The 20,876-nt window shown below is 40.0% G+C and overlaps 1 protein-coding gene across 5 annotated transcripts; it reads left to right on the top strand.

Annotated features, from left to right (window-relative positions):
* Nucleotides 1–6: 6 nt before the first annotated feature.
* On the top strand, nt 7–14,623 carry LOC120497748 (protein mono-ADP-ribosyltransferase PARP11-like). 5 transcript variants are annotated; one of them, XM_039699631.1, is made up of 8 exons: nt 7–228; nt 3,469–3,597; nt 3,696–3,816; nt 5,082–5,157; nt 6,087–6,159; nt 6,247–6,377; nt 10,026–10,177; nt 10,602–14,623. In XM_039699631.1, the coding sequence occupies exons 2-8, from the start codon at nt 3,472–3,474 to the stop codon at nt 10,913–10,915; spliced, it is 993 nt and encodes a 330-aa protein (XP_039555565.1). In that variant the 5' UTR covers nt 7–228; nt 3,469–3,471; the 3' UTR covers nt 10,916–14,623. The 5 variants fall into 5 exon arrangements, with proteins under 5 accessions (XP_039555565.1, XP_039555566.1, XP_039555569.1 ...); XM_039699632.1 differs by having other exon boundaries at nt 7–244; XM_039699635.1 differs by lacking the exon at nt 7–228 and adding an exon at nt 1,250–1,549.
* The last annotated feature ends 6,253 nt before the right edge of the window (nt 14,624–20,876 follow it).

The following is a 20,876-nucleotide window of genomic DNA, read 5'->3' as shown; positions in this document are numbered from 1 at the left end:
GGCCGCCGCCCCTCCCCCCGCAGGCCGCGCCGCCGGCTCGGGCACCGCGCTGGGAGGCGGCGGCCCCTGCGGCTGTGGGAGCGGCCTGCACGCCCCATGGAGCGGTAGTGGGTCCGTGCTCGGCTCGGTGGCCGGGCCGTGCCGTGCCCTTGAGCGCCCCTGGATTCGGCTCTGGAGGGTGCGGTCACGGGTGGGATTGCGACGGCGGCGCCCGGCAGCACGGAGCGGGTGCGTGGGGGCGCAGGTGGGAATGGCATTGTCCTAGAGTGTGTCCCCTACTGGTGCTAGTGCCCCTTCTCCTGCCTTCCCTCCCAAGCTCTCAGGCGGGTCTCCTAATGAGGTGTCGTGTTCTCTAAGGAAGAGCCAGAGACTGCCGTAGCACAGTGCCTGTGTTGCCAGCAGGATACTCGTCCCAAGCTGATGTTCGTAGGGAGAAGAGCCTTTAGCAATAAAGCACGATATGCCGGGTGAAGCAGGCAGCACAATAATCCAGACAGAGTAGTCCTTTGGGATGCTGCTGTGTTTGTTGTCATGCGGGTAGTGAGACCCTGGCACAGGCTGTCCAGAGAAGCTGTGGTGCCCCAGCCCTGCAGTGTTCAAGGCCAGGTTGGATGGGATGTGGAGCAACCTGGTCCCTGCCCATGGCAGGGGGATTGAAACCAGATGGTCTTAAAGTTGTCTTCTAACCCAAAGCATTCTCTGAGTCTACACACTGTAAAGGACATATATCAGTCGAACATAAAGTACTTCTGGAAACAAAAGAGGAATTGCATGGCCAGTAGTAGTAAAGCCATTCAGTCACAGTGCACAACAAGCACTGTTCTTGTTTAGGAGGATGTTTTTCCTAAGACATTTGTCTAATTTGAGCTGTTCTGGTAGCTCCTGGACCAGTAGAAACTGTGCTGGTCCAGGAACTTCCATAAAGTGCTAATGATGGGAGTTGAGACCCTTCTCAAAATGCCGCCTAATGCTTATGTGCATTTGATTTTGAATTAGTAATTCCTTCAAACATTTTGGATTTGTGTCACCTTTGAGGACAGTTCTCTTGTTTTTATGGCTTTACATATTTATGCCTTCAGGTGTTTCCTCCATACTTTTAAAATATGCTGGAATCTACCTGCTTACCCTAGGCTTTGTGATGAGGGTAATATATGTGGGTTGAATGTAATATTTTTGAAAGCCATGGGAATAACTATCTCCTTAGTAAATGGTTTATTATTATCTCCTTAGGAATGGTTTATCCAGAGATACCCCTGGAGGACTCCGAGTGTGTTGACAAGCACAGATAATCATGCCTTCTCTGCTTGTAAAGGCATGCCCTCTTGCTCCAAAGGCATCATTGGTTTGACTGATCAGAGTCAAGGCCCTGAACTAATGCTGAGAGGGAGCTGAGCTCACCACTTCAATGGAAGCATGAGGAAACAAAACATTACCAAGAAAAGCCTGAATTGCTTTCCTCAGCCCTAAAGAAGGGCAGCCTACCCCTGCCTGCTCTCAGTAGGATAGGACATAGTCAAATACTTATCCAAGAGGAAGAATCAAATTGAAGGTGAAAGATTTTCACCCAAAGATGTTGGCCAGTTGTGCTTTTAACACCAAGGGAATGTAGGCTCTGTGGCTGTGTTGCTGTGGGTAATAGAAGAGATGTTGATAGATGCCCTCTGAAGCAGAGAATGGTTTTCTTATCCCTTTCAAAATACTTTTTCTGTGCAGCTGATGAACCTTTTGTGTAGTGCTGCTTGAACTTGAGTCAGCAATCCATACAAGGAGACTTGGGTGGCTTTCATTTTCACTGAAGTAAGTTTGCCCTCAGATTATGCAGTTTGGTGATGTTTTGGGGATCCATTTATGATTCCCCTGATCTCTAAGCATCTGGATTTTTGTAACTCTTTGGAGCTTTTGATGACTAGAGTACAGCATCTAGCTATTATCACAAAGAGGTTTCTCAGATTTTTTTTTTCCCCAAACAACTACAGAAATAGAACTAGCTTGGGAAAAATGGGGCATGAAGGGTGGTGCCAGAAATGCATCCTGCTCTGAATTGCTGCCCCAGTAGCACTGGCCAGAATGGGATGTCTACTTTTAGTCTTCAGTATTTGTCTTCTTCGGGTCTCTATTTTTTCTGGGTTGGAATGACCAGGAAACAACTGAGGTATCCAGGATAGTAACTGCATATTGTTTGACTTGTGCTGGAGGGTGTTGTTTCACTTCTTGGAAGAAAAAGTGAACTTGAGAGTGCCAAAGTGTTTTGCTTAAACAGTTAGAGTGGATGAACTGCTGACCTTTTCTGGGTGTGGGGCAAGTTTTTTCTCTGAAATATTCCCTGAAAGTTATGTAGAATTTTTGCTTGGGGAGGTTGTTGCAGAAAGTTTACACATTAGGAAATACATGCAAATAGAGGTGAGCACTTTCAGAGTTTCCAGAATTTTATTCACGAACAAAGAGTGAGCTGAATCCTGGCAGGGACTGTTCTTCTGAAGGTGTTCTGACGTAGCTCTTGGTAGACTTAAACTTGTCTGTCTGCTTTTTGAACTTCCATAAATTTGCAGCATCCACACCATACCGAAAAGAAATTCCATAGGTTGCCATCTGCTTCATGAAGTTTTTCTTTCACTTACTTTGAACTTGACATGTGCAACCTTTGATAGGTGTCTCCTCCAAATGTCAGAAGAAAATGTGATTCTTTGTTCCCTATTTGGTTTTGTCATGATTTTGTAGACCTCTGCTGTATCCTTTACTCAGTTCTTTTTCTTCCATCCTTCAGGACCCCAACTGCGGTAGTCATTGCTTGTGTGGGAGCCAGTCTTGTTTTTGGTGTGAACCTTTTCTGTAAATACAACTACAGAGTATCAGGAATTTTACTGTGTCATTTTTAAGTGAGTGCATTAGGGGGAAAATTATTCTTCATGCAGCGGGAAGGAATAATCTACTGTGGTCTTGTACAGTTAAATAATTGTATTCTTTTTAAGAATACAATTAAATAATTTTATTCTTTTAAAGCTCTGTCTTAGCTTTAACTTTTTTTCTTACAACTGTTGATTTCCAGTGTGATTTGTTCACTGCTGGTGAGTATCTAGCAGGTGTTTCCATCAAGCTGTTGGATGTAACCCCAACATCTCATTCTTGAGAAGTATGAATGAAGAACCTTTTGTATATTTCTGAGTGGCCTTGATCCTACAATCATCAGTATGAAATTTAGCACCTCTCTTTGATCACATCAAGCCTATAGCTCTTGCCTTTACTGTCACACTTCACAGACAATTAAGAAAATTTTTGCAGGTGTTTCACTAATTTAAAGGATAATACTGGATAAGCAGCAAACTGAGAATTTTTCTCTGGAAATGAAAGAGCAGATCAGTCCTCAGCCTGATAGGATTTTTTTTTTTTAAGTTATTGCAAATGCACTTTTGCTTTTTTTTTATGAATTTCTCTAAACTTTATTTGTGTGTATGTTTGTGAATGTTTCAGGAAATGCTTCAAGGACCATCAGAAGATGTGTTTGCAAAGATGGAAAGTTCAGTTGAAGACATGGACACCTCCGATACCCAGTGGGGCTGGTTTTATTTGGCTGAGTGTGGTAAATGGCATATGTTTCAGGTAAATACCTATGAAGTTATATTGGCTCTGATGGATTCCATACATAAAATTATCTATGGCTGAGTTTGTCTTAATGTGCTTTTTCTTTTATTTTGAAGACTGACTCAAACAGTCACTGTTCCATCAGCAGTGAAGATATCGAAAGGAGTTTCCGAACAGACCCCCATGGATCGCTGTCTTTTACCACTGCAAAGTTTAACTACACACTGGACTTTTCAGGTATGTGTCTTGCCAAAGAGTGAATTTAAACCATAGAAGGTCTCAGATACACCAGCACATTTGTTCAGTCAGCAGGTTATCGTCCTCATATCTGGTGTGAAAACATTATTAAGAATGTCTTCTTTACTGGAAAAATACACAGAAGTTTTTAGAAACAGCTGCCCTGTTTCTAAAAACAGGTGCATTTTTTTTGTAGATTATTAATGAAGTAGCATGTTTTGTTTAATAGCACTCCATTGGAGTTCCTACTGCTTGCTCCAGCTGCAAGTGGCATGTAGGATACATCTCTTGAACTGGGAAGGTTGAACCTTTTTTCTCTAATTTGCAACTGTGTGTAAGCTTGGAAAACCTCTTCCATTCCTTCTGTATAAGAAACAAAGGAGGCTTCCTGCAAAATACTGGCATCAAAATGATTTAATAATTCAGCAGGTAGTTGGAGCCAGGTCTGTTCTCAGAATAACAAGGAGATAGGCAAAAGGATTTACTGGTAGATTGTAAAGATCTTCCTTATGCTGTTCTTGTAAATTACAGAGTATTACAGGTTTTTAGTGTAAGTAACTAATTATAAATGTACTTTGTTCACAGGTGTGTTCTAATAACTTTTTTTTTTTAGTTTTTCTATTCATAGATGGTTTATTTTCTGATTAAATTACAAAACAGCTATATGTTTAAAGTATAGGAAATTAAGGATAAAAATATGTATTCCAAAATACATATTCAAATTTAACATATTTCAAATACAGAAAGTGGGGACTGGGTAAAACAGGACTATACTGGCAGTAAAGTGGTATCTGACAATACAAGGAGTTTTGTGCTTACTTGTGTTGGAATGTCTTTTTATAAAAAACTGTGTTTTGCATCCAGAATAAAAACATTGCACTTTAACATTTAAGCAAATGTTAAAGAACAGTTTTTATGTTACTGTCTTTAGTCCATGATGCCTTACACTAAGGATAGCGTATTCTTTGTCATCCCTTTCAAGTCAGTGGAAGTTCTGCCTGTGATTTAGTGGGGCTGAATGTTAGATGGATAGTTTAAAAATAAATGTTTTGTGTGTGCAATATTTGGGCGTTTTTCCAACTCATATAAATGACAATGTATTTAGAAATATTTATTGAAAATGCTGATTTGTTACTGTTGAAATAGGAATTCCTGTCAAGTAGCTCAGGGTGTAGTAGTGTTCTTTTTTAAAATTATACTTAAATGTTTCATATGCTGCAGATGAATTCTCAAAAATTTCTTCCTAATTCTTGTTTTATGCTCAGTGATGAAACAAATCAACCTAACTACCCTTAAACAACGTCCAATAAAGCGAGCTCCCTTTGCAATCAATTCATTCAGGTAAGGAAATAAGAGGAAGACTCCTTATTTTTCTTTTATTCCTGCTTCTTCTGAGTAAAATGAAATAAAAGTGTTTTATCTTTATTGTTTATATTTATTTGCTTTTGGAGTCACTTGCTCTGAATACTTGTTGAATCAGAGTTGCTGCAGGGAAGCAGCACCAAAAAATGGAATCCATTGACTCCATAAATTTAGAAGTATTACTGTAATAGCAAAAAAAGAGTGAGTTATATGTTGTGCCTATATTTTACTCATTTACTCTAAAATTACTTGGAGTTTAAGAAATTATGTTGCAATAATTATTTTATGAGTCTAATTGCTTTAGATTGTCAGTTTCTTATCATTTCATCATTCATTAGATGTAAAGCTGGGAATCACTAAACAATAAACTGAGCTATGCTGTAGTAATTGAGTGTTACTATTACAGGTGAAATTGAGTACATGGGATACGTGGGGCTTTTTCCCCAAATAGTTTCTGAGAAAAAATTAGTTCTGAACTGTAGTGTGGTTATACATTCAAAAATAAATTTGTCATTTGTCATAAGAAATGTAGTAGGATTCTGTTTACACTGACTTTGAAGAAAACTGTGTTTTTGAAGTGTCAACGTTTTTTCAGTAGATATTTGCTAAATAGTGCATACAATAATGTGGCAATTTGCTTTGATCTTTGAATAATTGCATCAGCACTCTTATTTCCATGTGGTGACATTTTTTACTTTCAGGAGATTGCTTCTTTAAGTCCCAGTTTTGAGGCTTAAGAGCTTCTATGTATGTAGTGCATGTGCTTAAACCACTCTTTTTTAGTAGCTCTGTATAAACTTCATGGGGGTTTGCTTTTTTTGCATACTGTGTTCTTTGGAGCAGGAGTTGACAAGAAGAAAATGCCTCATGTCTTTGAAGTGATGTGCTTTTACCTTTTTTGTTTGAAGTTTCATCTGTGAAAATGAGGCTATCCCTATGCCTTCACACTGGGAGAATGTAAATACTGAGGAGCCATACCAGGTAAGAGTTGGTATGCAACTTGGTCAAAACCATGTCACAATGAAATAATGCATCGAATTGAAATCGCACTAACCTCTTTTTTTCCAGCTTATTCCCTTGCAAAAGAAAACAAATGAATATAATGAAGTTTCTAGTCTCTTTGGAAAAACAATGGATAGCCACCGAATTAAAAGAATTAAGAGAATACAAAATCTAGACTTGTGGGAGTTTTTCTGCAGGTGAGATTATTTCTAAACCCAACAGTTTTAGGATTGTTAATGGAGAAAAATTTTAAGTCATACAGCAGAAATATGTTTAACTGCTTTTATTATTAATGAATTTTTTGTTACTTTTTAACTACTAAAAATTTTCATATTTTTAATTTATTTATTCAAAATTTAATTTTCAAGACTGTAGCTTCTACAGGTACAGAAATTTAATACTTGTAGAAATGCATTAGATAAAGCTGTTGCATAGATAATGTATTTAAGGTGTTCAGAATATATGTGTGTAGATGCCCATGATCCTTACAGTGGAGTAAGGAGACAAAAATGAGCTTTTTGTAAAATGATTCATTGAGAGGCTTGTATTATTTTAATTTTTACTGAACAAAGCAAATGCATATTTCAGTCTTGCTAAATTTCTCAATTTTATGAATCATAGGACAGAATTAAGTGTCTAATGGACATATATTTATGCAGTTCTTTTAAGTTTAATGTCCTACAAAACCTTCTTCTAAGTTCTTGGCTTTTCCCTCTTCGCATTGTGCTGGCCTGGAAGAAGTAGGAACTGCCCAGTTTGGTATCCACTTATTTTTTTGTGTCAGTGTTAAGCAATTCTACTTGACAAAAGTTACTTGTGTATCTTGTAGGAAGGAGTGCATATCAGAAGGTTTAAAGATGTTTTACTCTAAGAAATTAATCTAGATTAAGTTAAAGAGTGAGGAAATAACTAACCAGATGTATACTAAAATCCTGCATAAATTACATGATTTTTTTTAAAGATATGTCATTTATTGTTAATTTAAAGCTATATCAACATGTGTGAGGAAGTGAAATTCCTTATATAGGTTAAGGGTTAAGAGAGTTACCCAACTTCTACCCTTTTTTCCTGATGGAGTAAGGAAGAGGGTCAGCAGAGCTGCTGCCTTGGACTTCCAGCGGTCAAACTTTGGGTTGTTCAGGAGGCTGCTTGACAGAGTCCCTTGTGAGGCAGTCCTGAAGGGCAGAGGAGTCCAGGAAGGCTGGACACTCTTCAAGAGGGAACTCCTAAAGGGTCTGGAGCAGGCTGTCCCCCTGTGCTGAAAGACATCTAGTTGAGGAATAAGATCATCCTGGATGAACAGAGAACTTTGACTGGAATTCAGACAAAAAAGAGAGTTTATGACCTTGGGAAGAAGAGGCAGGCAAGTCAGGAGGGGTAAAAGATGTTGAGATGTTTTGCAGGAAGAAAGGACCAAAGCCCAGCTAGAACCTAATTTGGCCACTGATGTAAAAGACAATAAAAATATTTAAAAAAAAAATCATTAACTAAAGGAGGGCTCTAGAGAATCTCCATCCTTTACTGGAAATGGGGGAAACATAGTGACAAAGGATGAGGAAAGGGCTGAGGCAACAAAGGCATTAATGGTAAGACCAGTTGTTATCTGGGCACCGAGGCCCTGAGCTGGTAGAAGAAGTGTGGAGCAAAATGCAGCCCTAGTAATTCAAGAGAAAATGGAACCTGCTACCCCACACAAGTCCATGGCAATGGATGGACTCTACTGGAGGGTACCAAGGGAGCTGTGGGGGTGCCCACTGAGCCACTTTCAACCATTTACCAGCAGTCCTGGCTCACTGGGGAGGTCCCAGTTGGCTGTGGTTGAGCAAGTGTGATGTCCATGTACAAGAAGAATTGGAAGGAGAATCCAGAGAACTACAGACCTGCTAGGCTGAGCGAGCTCGGTGCCAGGGAAAGTCAAGGAACAGCTCATCCTGAGTGGCATCACACAGCATGTGCAGGGCAACCAGGGCTCAGGCCCAGCCAGGATAAGTTTAGGAAAGGCAGGTCCTGCTTGATGACCAACCTCACCTCCTAGGACAGGGTGACCCACTAAGTGGATGAGAGAAAGGCTGCAGTTATTTTTTACCTGGACTTCAGTAGAGCCTTCAATACTGTTTTCCCACAGCATTCTCCTGGAGAATCTGGCTGCTCATGACTCAGACATGTGCACTGTTTGCTGGGTAAAAAACTGGATAGCCAGGTCCAGGGAGAGGTGGTGAATGGAGCTACATCCAGCTGGTCACCAGTGGGGTCCCCAGGGATCAGTGTTGGGGCCAGTCCTCTATAATATCTTTATCTGGGATCAGGACAAGGAGATCAAGGGCACCCTCAGTCAGTTTGCAGATGTCACCAAGCAGGGTGGGAGTGTAGATCTGCTGGAGGGCAGGAAGGCTCTGCAGAGTGATCTGGACTGGCTGGATCTGTGGGCTGAGTCTAGCTGTGAGGTTCAGTAAGGTGAAATGCTGGGTCCTGCCCTTGGGCCACATGACAGTGCTGTAGGCTTGCACATACTGGTGAAGAAATTATTGCCTGGTAGTATATTACCAAGAAATAGGTATCCCAGCATTTCAAATTCACTTCTCTTGATGCCCCAGGTAGGAAAGATGAAAAGAGGATGATGCTTAGTTTAGCATCTCTGTTTGGAGTTGTCAAGGAGTACAACAAGTAAAGAAAGGTGTTGGTCAGTGAGATTGCTGAAAAAGTTTTAGAAAAAGCTGAAACACTTTTAGAAAAAGCTTTTGTGCCTATGTAGGTACAAAGAACATGCCTCTGGGTATTTAGTTTTGCTGTAGGTTTTACCTTTCATTGAGTGAATTGGCTGAACGAGAATTTTCACAGTGCTGGATCAAGTTAATTTTGTTGAACTGGATTATCTTGTCACTGCTTGTACAAGGTGCTAAGATGATGCTTTTTAGAACAGTTGGACTCCTTGATTTCTGTTCCAAATTACCAAAGTGTCCTCTTGTGGCATTTCTGCATTCTGTACAACCAGCTTGCCGGTGTGCCCAGTATGTTTTACTGCTGAGGAGGAACAATTGCCACTTAAACTTTTATGGTTTTGAAAAAGTGCTTTGTTTAATAAGATAAGAGATTACATTTGATCATTGCTTGAATGATTACTTGCATCACTGTAGTGGTCAGAAAACATTTGCTTCTTACAGTAGTTCCCATATTAATGACAATTCTAAATTGGCTTTATGGAATGAACTGGTCAGAGATAGTAAAGGACTGTCACAGAACGTCTTTTGATTGATTATTCACTTTCTCTATAAATTTGTTCCATTCCCCTGTTTCAAAAGAAGTTACTTGAGGCTACGTTTGCATATTGTCAGAGATGAACAGCCAACAACAGAGGACTTGTGGTTGAAGAAATTTCAGATATTCAGCATAATTAGCTCTTAGATCAGTTTCTGCTGATTTGCCTAGGTAATAGTGCTTTATAATCTACCAATTTTGTTATCCCTTCCACCATGACAGTAAAGCAGGTGGAGGAAACAAAATGTGCAAAATTACCTTTCTTTTAAAGATGTATCTGCCGAAAATGACCACACTGAAACTAGTAACACATGAACAATGTTGATAAAATTGGTGTAGGAAGACCTTTTTTAGAAAATCTTGAGACTGTGTTGGAAAATAGCCCTATGGCATTCAGAAATGTGTGATTTCTAGACATGTACCTTAAGAATTCTGACGTGTTTAAAAACTTGAGTCATTTAGGTACTTGTAAAGTGGAATGTGTTAAGTCTGTACCCTCAGCAGTGTTTTCACAGTAGTAATTTAGTGTGTTTGTACAACTATTTCTTTTTTATGTCCTTATTTATGTATTTATTGTGTGTTTTCTGTAGAAAAAAAGCTCAACTGAAGAAGAAAAGAGGTGTCCCAACAATTAATGAGCAGATGCTGTTTCATGGCACCAGTAATGAATTTGTAGAAGCAATATGTATTCATAACTTTGACTGGAGAATAAACGGGATGCATGCTGCTGTATATGGAAAAGGTAGGCATTTCTGTCACATACAACTGTGATAGTGTTAACAGCTGAACATAAGTCTTTCCTGTAGCGTGTACTTCGTGATGCATGCCTTGTGTTTACCCAAGAACTGTTTAGTTACAGCTCTGCTTTTATGGTAATTGTAATTAAAGATGCAGTAAGGAATGTAATTGTCACAACTGGCTGGTAGGGCCAGGGAGCATGGGGAAGGGGTGCACAGCAAAGCAGTATTGATCACAAGATAATCTCCCTACTAAAATGTTCACACTAAAAATGTTTGGTCATATTGTTATAATATGTAACTACAAATAAAGGATTCCTAATAAACATAGAAGAACTGTCATTTTTCATCATGCTGATAGCTATGCTCTGGTAGTCTAACTGTCATGGTAGGAATGTCATCAAATTTTCTTTGTTTTTTATTTGAAAGGGACTTATTTTGCAAGAGATGCATCATATTCCAGCCATTTCTGTAAAGAGAGCATGAAGCACGGAGATACTTTCCAGATTCATGGTGTGAACCTGCAGCCCCATCTGCACAGACCAGATAAAGTCATGTTTCTTGCTCGTGTATTAACTGGTGACTATATTGGTGGTGATTCAAAATACATGAGGCCTCCTTCAAAAGATGGAAGCTTTGTGAACTTGTATGACAGCTGTGTGGATAACACCTGGAACCCAAAGATCTTTGTCATCTTTGATGCCAACCAAATCTACCCTGAGTACTTAATAGAATTTTGTTAAGTTTGAACTGAGTATTGTTTGTGGTTTTTTGGATACTTTTGTTCCTTTTGTAAAGATAGCAACATAGAAATGGTGCATGAAAGAGAGGTGAAAGAAAAGCTGGCATACATTTATGGAGGAGGGAAACTTAAATATTTAAGAGAGACTGGTGAACTGTTTTTAAAAATCTGTAAACTTTACTAATGCATTTTTCAAATGTAGACTCTTACAAATCTGAAGTTGCTTAGTGAGCCTTAAATACATTGAGCATTGGTAAGTTTTCAAAGCCAAGATTTATGTTTTGATTTTCTAAAGTATATTAAAAGTGGTTAGAAATATGCCTCTAATATAGTATGCATATGATGAAATTAATCTTTTATAAAGATTGCCTATAAAACAAAGTAAGAACAACAACAGCAAAACCCCAGGGGACATGGCTGTGTGTGTCTGTGTCTGTGTTCTGTAGTACATGTTACTTTGTTTGGAGGTCTCTTAGTTTGGATTCTAAACCTAAAAAAAGAAAAATAATCTACAGCTCCTTCATCAGTTTCCTCCAGATAAAGTTCAACAAAGCTGTAAGGTTTAACTTTATGTACATTTTACTATGAGCTTCTATTATATACTGGGAAAATAACGAAGCCATTGCAGTAGGATTTGACCATTGGTTTTGATGGAAATGAGGCCCATAAAGTTGTGGTTGTTAGTTGTTTGGTATGTAACTGTTGGGCTCGCTGTTGGGATGTCAGCAGTTCTGTATGCCTTTCTTAGTTCTTATCTTCTTATGGAATTTTTGCCATCTTGTTGCAGTATTCATGAACTGCTGTGATTCCTGTCTGGTCAGAGTTTAGGATCCACTCGGTGCTGATATATTTGGTGTTACTGAAGACAATGTTCACATTAACTTAACTGTAAACAATACAGTTAAACTAACAAGGAAAACTTCAAAAGATGCCATCCTTTAGCTTTTAAACACTACAATAGAAAGCTTTCAGTAACTTTTTTGCAGACCAGGTTTTCATAACTGGTATGGTTGTAATGTTGAAGAGTATTTTTCACATGTAGAAAGAGCAAAAGAGATAATATTTGGGTAAAGAACAAACCTGTGTACCTAAACACATGAAGAGGCTGAGGAAGGGGCTGTTACAGGGAAATGTACTGTTGTGTGAATGATCTGCTATGGAATTTGTCCCCAGTGTACTTTGTTAAAGGACCTAAGTAGCACTATTGGACAAGTCAAAGTTGAAACCTTTCCAGGCTTTTTCTTTGGCTATGGCCAGTAACAAGTCCCTGTAGAATCAGTATATAATTGTGGCAGATATGGAATGATCTATGTTGGTTTGTTATAGAAATGTGAATGGACTTTTTGGATCAAAGGCTGTGTTTAAAATGTATTGCATTTAAAGGCAGTGTCACTGCTGGCATGACCAGGTCTGTTCAAATTGTACTAAACCGGTGGAACTGTAAGCAGAAGATTATGACATATCTGGCATTGTAACTGAGGACACAAATATCTCTTCCTTCTCCTGAGTGCTGTTACTGTTGTCTGTCAGTGGATCTTGCACTAGTTGTTTATCTGTTTCTGTTTGTAATATCATGGCAATTTTCCTGTCCCTAAACCATTTAAGCCTAAAATGCATTTTCTTTTATTTTAGGAAGTATGATTTCTGATCCCAGCTGGGAACTCTAGGTTCTACTCTCGTAGGTATGATTTGTGTTTGATTCACTACTATGCTAGCTCTGCAAAAGGCACTTTGTTCCCCACATTGTATGAAATAATAGCAAATCACGCAGGGAATTTGTGTATTACTGAATCCTTTTTATTATTACACAATATTCTACAGAGCATACATTTTGTGAAATTAACAAATACATGTGCTGTTGTTCCTTTGATTTGGTGTTTTATTTCTTCTGAAACAGATGTTTTTAGTTAAGGAAACTGAAGTTTCATTTTTAGCGTCTCATGGATACAAAATACCACAATTTTTACTGATCTCTGAGACTTTTCTGATTGTTTGTGTGGTGGTGTCTTGTTTGCTGCTTAATTTGAATTGAATGGCACAATCTTAATCTTACTGCACAATTGAAGTTTTACCTCTTCTTTCAAGGTGTTCTGCTTTTTGTGCTGATGAATTTTGTTATTGAAGATGTCTGTAAAATAATTGTCCTTTCTCTGGCAAGGGGAGAATGATTATTATTGCAAGTAAAGTCCAGAACTGTACAAGCAGCCAATACAGGAAGTAGTTGGGCTTAATAAAAAGAGCAGTGAGAAAGGGAGGAAAATAATTTCTTGGCCTCTAGAGTGTTAAAGAAAAGAGAAGGGATCTTGGTGTGGTTCTGGGGAAGGAAACCTGATACTTTCTTTTACTCTTTCATGTAGTGAAATGTTCTCCATTTTGGTTTTACACCTGTGCAAGAGGGCATGCTACTCTCTTAGCTGTCCTGACCTGAGGTAGAGCTTACTAAATTATTCTTGTGACAGCATGTTTTCACATGAGCACAGTACTTCAGGATAACATAGAAAAATAAGATCAGGTCATACTGGCCTCCTGGACCAGCTTTGGTTTTTTACAATTGGTGTGTACTCAGTTATTGCTGAATGGATCTCATTTCATCCAGAGCAGTTTGGGAGAGCATCTGTCTGCATTCCAGTTCATTTACAGGGTCAGTTTGCACAAACTCTTGTTTTTGTTAGAATCCAAGGGGAGAAAAAAAGGATACAGCTCTGTTTTTTACTACATGTCCCAGTACATTCGCATCCAAGCCAGATGTGAGATACATCATATGATGGCTGCAGTTGATAACTTACATTCAGGACTACATTGGATGCCAGTTCAACTGGCAGATTGAGGACAACTCTCACCCTTTTTAAACATTTATTAGCACAGAATATCCTAGCAGGAAGGGCTCAAGTGAGTCTGTGCAGTTTGCATACTGAAAATTACTTTCAGGAGGATGAGCACATGTCAGTCTTAAAATTCCTGTGACCTAAATATCCATCAATGTTGTAACTTCTTTTAGGCATTGTCCAAAGCACCAGACTTGCAAAACAGCATAGGCCTACTGCATCTTTCACAAGTCACAAAAAATACTATGGGGCTGAGAGATGGAATACTTTGCCCCATTTTAAAGCCAGTTGGCCTCTCTTATGCCCCTCTCTATTAAGCCCCTTTGTTCTCCTTGACTCTGCCTTCCCCTGTTCATCCCCCACTCCATGGGTGTATACAGCTCCATTGATTCCTGCACCCCTTGCAGTCCGATCCCCAATATCATTTCCAAAGTCCAGGATGAAATAACCTTTCACACACGTACATGCTCTTATCAGTTAATATGACTGACCAGGTTTGGTTCTCATCCCTGCCTCCCTTACCACCTCAGCCAGCTTTATCCTCATGCATTCCTGTTCTTGGCTTCTTCCTTACAGTCCCTGTTGTGTCAGAAAAGGTAGTAGAGGAGTAGTCCTTCCACACACTCATACAAATAATTGTGCCACATAAAACATCCAGCAATTTTAGTGCCACATTTGTCCTAACTTGGGGGTTTAGTTGGAGAGGTCACATTTTATTCCTGTGGTAATGAATGGACAAGAGGCAGCCAAGGTGTACAACACCAAGACTGGAAATTTGCATGTTCAAGTGGATTTTTTAATTGGAAAGGACTCACTTGAATGTACAGAAGAAAAAAAGGAGAGTATTTGGTGTATATTGCAATAAGCAAAAAAAAAAAAAAAAAGCAGTGTAGTAGAGTATAGGGAAAGGACCTGTTCAAGCAGTAATCAGTTCCGTGGAATACCATAAATTGAGTTTCTCTTCCTTGTGTGCTTCGAGCTGTTAAGAGTTTGATACTGCTGTCATGTTAAGGATTGCAAACCAGCTGGTTCTGGCTGTTTGCACACTTGCAGACATTTGAAGATTAATTTACTGCTACTACTTTTAATCTTTTGCAAAAGTGATTATGACTCCACTGCTATAAACAAGTTTGAAGCTATGCTCTTCTCAGCTATTGACTTTATTTCATTTCTGTATTTTTATTTTGTCTATTGCCTTTGAACATCTTTGAGGTGTTTTTGTTTCAGTATTTTCCTTTCTAGAAACACATTTTTGCAATTAGAGAGGGAGGAAAGAAGAATAAGAAAGGATAAATGTATCAGCATTTGGAAGCTTCTGGGTTCATATCTGGATACAGTGCCAATCAGGAAGGCAGGGAGTGGAAATGACATTATGTTTCCAAGCCAATATCAGTTACATCCATTTCCTGTTTGTCTTCTAGCCAATAAATGCCAACTTTAATTTAAAGGGAATGAAATCATTGTGACACCAAAAGGAACAACCTCAAATGTTTCTTATCTTTACTCAGCTTCTTCACCGATACAGTTTTCTTCCATTGAACTCCTAAGGCAATGTAATACATACACCAATACAGGCAGTGAGCATCTGACTTGTGTCCAGGTTTCAGGAACAACATAAGGCCTTGGCCTGCTGGCCTCCCTTTTCCTGTTCCCATGCTTTGCTTGCCATGGGAAGTTGCCATAAAGTGAAACACATGAAGTATCTGGAGCATTGTTAAAAACCAATTTGGAGTGGGAATATGCTAATGCAGTGTGTTGTATTAAGTGATGTGTTTGGTTACAGAGATGGAGGTGACCAAGTAGCTCCTACATGTAGTCTTTTTTCCAGTCAATATCTACCTTTGATCTGGTGAAAGTTGTCCAAGGAACTAATCCCAGCTGGGAACAGTTGGTGCAAATAAACCCTTCAAAGGATGACTGGATATTGGTTACACTGTTTTATTGTCTATGTATTAACTAGGGAGATTACATTAAAAAGATTTATTTCTATAAAGAGACTGGCTGACACAAATACTATCATCACATATTTTGTTTTAACACAGCTGTTGAAAATACTGTAGCCTGACAAAGCTCTGTCAGCTAATTACCGAATGTTTATGAGAGTGACTTAAATAGCAGCTCCAGGCTGATATTTTCTAATTGTTTTGAATTTTATTTTTAGTGTAAGAAATATGACCCAAAACAATGGGATAAGACAAGGACAAGAGATGGAAAAGCAGGGGGTGGGGTGGGGGGGAATCAATGGGAGAAAAATGGTTACATAAGTGAAAGGGTAGTTGAGTTACAATGGGGCTGGGAATTGATGCAAGAAGGGGAAAGAACATAAGAGTATTACTGCTTTAAATCTGTCCTTCAAAATTTTTTAAATTCAGCTTTCATCCTGATGATCTTCCTGGATGTTAAGCAATGTTTATATATCCCCAGTGGGATGGAGTATTGGATGGAGAGTCAGGGGACTCTCCTGTAGTCAAATTTTTGTGTCTTTTGACATGTTGTGATGAGAGCAGACTTACAGAAGTGGTGCACAAATGATACAGAGCCATCAGAAGTGAGAGATGTAGCTACAGCACCTCCTCTGAGCAGTGTTGCAAGGAGCATGGTGGTACCAAAGTGTTGCTGTCTGCTGTAAACATAACTGCTTGGCTTCTGGCTTCTCATGAGGCCACCATGCTTCCTGAAATATCCCCACTCCAGTGACACTGCACATATCTTGTCTTTGCATCTCTTCCATGGCAAGTGTGTGGTATCAAATTTACTGTATTTAATTGACCACTGTAGTGTAGCCAGGAGCAAAAATGTTCTGGCTTGCATTAACAAATTGGAGAAAACTGCTATTGCTCTAAATTGTATGCTCCATGAAGTAATTGATTTCTGGAAAGAAACTGTCCTATGTTGTGTATTAGGTTAGGTATTGCAATAGATCCCCCAGGTTTTCTGGCCTTTAGCTGCTGTGGTAGTAAATATGACTGATTTTCAAATTTCAGAATATAAAACTATGCTGTCTCTTTGTAAAAAAAAAAGGTTTCTATCAAGCATGCTCATAAAGGTGGTGAGTTTCTGAAAGTTTTTCTTTGATGCACAAAATCCCTCACTGAACAGAATTTAATAGTCTATCTATGAGAATTGCATTCAATAAGACAATATAATTATCTTTGTAGTAAGTATTCATTTAAATTGAAAATCCCTGAGTGGAAGGTATGTATCTAACAGAGCCTTGAGCTATCAGTGCACTTTAGGGCTGGAATCTATGTAATGCTTCATCACAGATGGACAGCTTGTGGACAAAAATACAGTTTACCACCTCAGCATGAACGTGGGGGGAATTGGTAAGGCGGTGTATAATTAATGCTGGATTTGATCCAGGATACTTTTCCCTTAGGAGAGGAGATGAAGAGTTTTAGTGATAGTCTTTTAAAGATTGGTTTATGGTTCAGCAAACTGTGGAATATTGAGAAAAATTAGAACTGTATCGTGGCACAAACTGAGAGAGAAGTCCTTCCACTGTACTGCTGGCTCCACATCCTCACAGGGAAACACTCTAATATGGTGTTTTTCTTTTAAAATAAAAAATAAATGCTATTTCTTTTCACTTTGAGAAATATGAAGAGCATGGCTGTAAAATGTGATAGGCAAAAAAAAATCAATTTGAAGAACTGGTTCTAATGTTCCCCTGGGAATGTTGTGGTTTTTAATATTTCAGAAATGGGTTTGCTTAGCCCTGAGGGAAAGGGATTGGAAGAGCATGATAGACATGAGCATGCACGAAGACGGTACGTTCAGTATTAAGGGGGAAGAAATAGGTCACTGTGTATTAGATAGCTCATTTGGTTTCCTTTACAGCCTCAAGAGACAGCAACTGCTGAGCTGCAGAAAGCTGCCCTGTATTCTGAGGGACAGGGCAAATAAGCAATGTAGATGTCCTTGCTTTGGTTATACACAGGTACACCTTTTAATTCATGCTTTCTTGTGGAGCTGATGGTGCCTTACTGGAAAAAGTGCCTGTTTATGCAACAGTTCTAGTTATTCATGTGTCAATGCTGAGCTGCACGTGGCTTAAGGAAAACATTTTTAATGTGGGTTATATAAAAGGAAATACTTTTCTTGTGGTTTTTTTTTTTTTAATTTTTTTTTTTTTGTAGTTTATTATACATTATACCTGAGAATGTTCCTTCTCAACACTCAAGCAAAAGTATCAAGATGCCTTCACGGATGAACAAGGAGCTCCTGACTGAACTCAAACATCCAAAGGAAGCACACAAGTGGTGGCAGCACAGAAAGGGGGCCGAGGGGGAAACCAGCAATGCTGTCCTGAAGTTGCATGGACAGGGTGAGAGGAAAGCCAAAGCAGTCAGGAGAGACAACAACAACGCTGAATTATTCAATGAGGAATTGAGAGATATCTCTAGTTCATCTGCCCTTGTCCTTATGGAAGATTTTAACCTCCCAGACATCAACTGGTTAGTATCATACAGCAGAAACAGGTCCAGGAAATTGCTGAAGCACACGGAGGATAACTTCTCTGTGCAGGGGCTAAGGGAGGCATCTAGGACAGGTGCCCTCCCACCTTTGCTGTTTGTTAACACAGATGGTCTCAGGGGTGAAGTGGTTACTTGGTGGCTGTCTTGATCACACCAAGTAGTTATGTTTCAAATAATTGGTGTTTGGAGAATAAAACACCAGGAAAACTTTGTCCCTGGGTACGGGAAGAGCAGGTTTTGAGCTGATGAAGGAGCTAGCTAGTAGGGACCTCTGAGGATCTGCTTCTGAAGGTATTTCCTTCCATGAATGCTAGTCACTTTCTAAGAGCCATTTCTTAAGAGCACAGTAGCAGGCAATTCCAAAGGAAGGGAAGCCAAGCAAGCAGTGCGAAGAACTGCCTCGGCTGAACAGGGATCTTATAGAAGTTAGACAAAAAGAAACTGTACAGACACTGGAAGCAAGAACAGACAACACAGGAGGACTAGAGAGATTCTGTTTGGCACTGCCAGGAGAAAATTCATGCAGTCAAAGCTCGACTACAGTTCAAGCTGGCCAGCACTGAGAAGGACAAAAAAGGCTTTTCAAAATATATTAACAGCAAACAGAGAATCCGAGAGAACACTGGTCTCTGGATTGATGGGGTCAGTCACCTCACAAATAGGGATACAAACAATGCAGAGGTATTTAATGCCTTCTTTGCCTCTGCCTTTAACACCAGTGCTGGGCCCCGAGATCCCAGGAGACCTGTGTTGGAAGACCAGGACTGAGGGATGATGATCTCCCAACTGACCCTGAACTTGTTCAAGAGTAGCTGTTCAAGCTGGATGCACATAAATCTGTGCAGCCTGACAGGATTCATCCCAGGATACTGATGAGGTTGGACAAAGTTATCACAGGACCTTTCTGCATTATTTTTCTTCAGTGGCTTGGGAGTCTGGAGAGGTCCCAGTCAACAGGAAGCTGGCAATGTTTCAAGAAGGGTAAGAAGGAAGACCCTGGTAATGCTAGATCTGCCAGTCTTACTTTTCAGTGTGTGGTAAAATTACAGAGAAGTTTTTTTGAGAGACAATCCAGTCATTGATTATAGTGAGCACAGGTTCACAAGGGGAAAGTCTGGCTTAACCAATTTAATTTCATTTCATTATAAGGTCACACACTTAATTGAACAAGGGAAGCCAGTAAATGTGGAGTTGTGGAATTTTACCAAGCTTTTGATACTATTCTCAATCAACTGCCCAGCACAAAGATGGACAAATCCATAATATGTTGAGTAAATGGGGTTACATCAGGCTGGCAGCCAGTCACCACCGGCATTCCCACGGCTCAGTTTCACAGCCAGTGTTCTCCCATGTTTTCATAAATGATATGGACACAGGAATCAAATATACAATAGGTAAATCTGTCAGTGATACTAAATTAGGAAGAGCTGTGGACTTCCTTGGGGGTAAAGAGGTCCTGCAGAGAGATCTGGAGAGCTGAGCCATCACCAACTGTATGAAATTTAACTAGACCAAGTACTGGATTCTCCTTGTGGGACACAGTAATCCTGGTTATTCATACAAATTGGAGAATGAGATACTGGAGAACAGCACTGTGGACAGGGACCTGGGGGCAAGTGGAACATGACTCAGCAGTGCCCTGGCAGCCAGGAGGGCCGAGTGTGTCCTGGGGTGCATCAGGCACAGCCTCGCCAGCCCAGCAAGGGAGGGGATTGTCCCCCTCTGCTCTGCACTGGGGTGGTCTCACCTCGAGTGGTGGGGGCTGTTTTGGGTGCCACAATAAATGAAGGATATAAAGCTATTGGAGTGTGTCCAGAGGAGGATGACAAAAGTGGTGACAGGTCTCAAGGGCAAGACTTAGGAGGAAGTGGCTGAGGTTGCCTTGGTTTGTTTAGCTTAGAGAAGAGAAGGCTGGGGGATGACCTCATCACAGTTTACAGCTTCCTGAAGGAAGCAGTGGAGGGGAGGGATTGATCTCCTCCCTCTGGTGACCAGCAACAGGACACAAGGAAATGCAGTGAAGCTGCACCAGGTAAGTTCAGATTAAACATCAGGCAAAGGTTCTTCACTGAGAAGGTGGTCAACCACTGGAACAGGCTCCCCAAGGAAAATGGTGATGATACTAAGCCTGTCAGAGTTCAAGGAGCATCTGGATGATGCTCTTTCTTGGTTGTATGGTTTAGCTTTAGTTAGTGCTGTGGGGAGCAGGGATTTGGAGTTACTGATCATTATGTGTCCCTTCCAACTTGAGGTATTCTGTGATTCTAACCTGATGGGATGCATCCCCAAGGGAGGGAGCTGGCCAGAGTGATGGCAAGTTCCCTTGGAGTGGAGGAGTGTCTCTGGTAGGATTGTAGACAATGATCCTTCCCTTCTACTGAGCACCCAACCACATCCGGAGTGTTGGAGGCAGTCCTGGGTTTCCCAGTATGGGACATGGATGTACTGGAGTGAATCCAGAAAACAATTCTTAAAATGATTAAAGGATTGAAACATTTGAGAAGATACTGAGAGACTGTTTAACCTCAAGGAAAGAAGGCCTGAGAGGGAGTTTTATCAACTTATATAAATACTTGGTTGGAGGATATAAAGAAGACGAAGCCAGTCTGTTCTGAATACTGCAAAGTGGAAGGACAAGAGGCAGTGGACATAAATTAAA

The sequence above is a fragment of the Passer montanus genome, unplaced genomic scaffold, assembly GCF_014805655.1.
Source record: "Passer montanus isolate IOZ18808 unplaced genomic scaffold, ASM1480565v1 scaffold137, whole genome shotgun sequence".
In the NCBI taxonomy this organism is placed as follows: Eukaryota; Metazoa; Chordata; class Aves; order Passeriformes; family Passeridae; genus Passer; species Passer montanus.
Note: the sequence above shows the minus strand (reverse complement) of the source record. Positions and strands in the feature narration are given on the sequence as shown.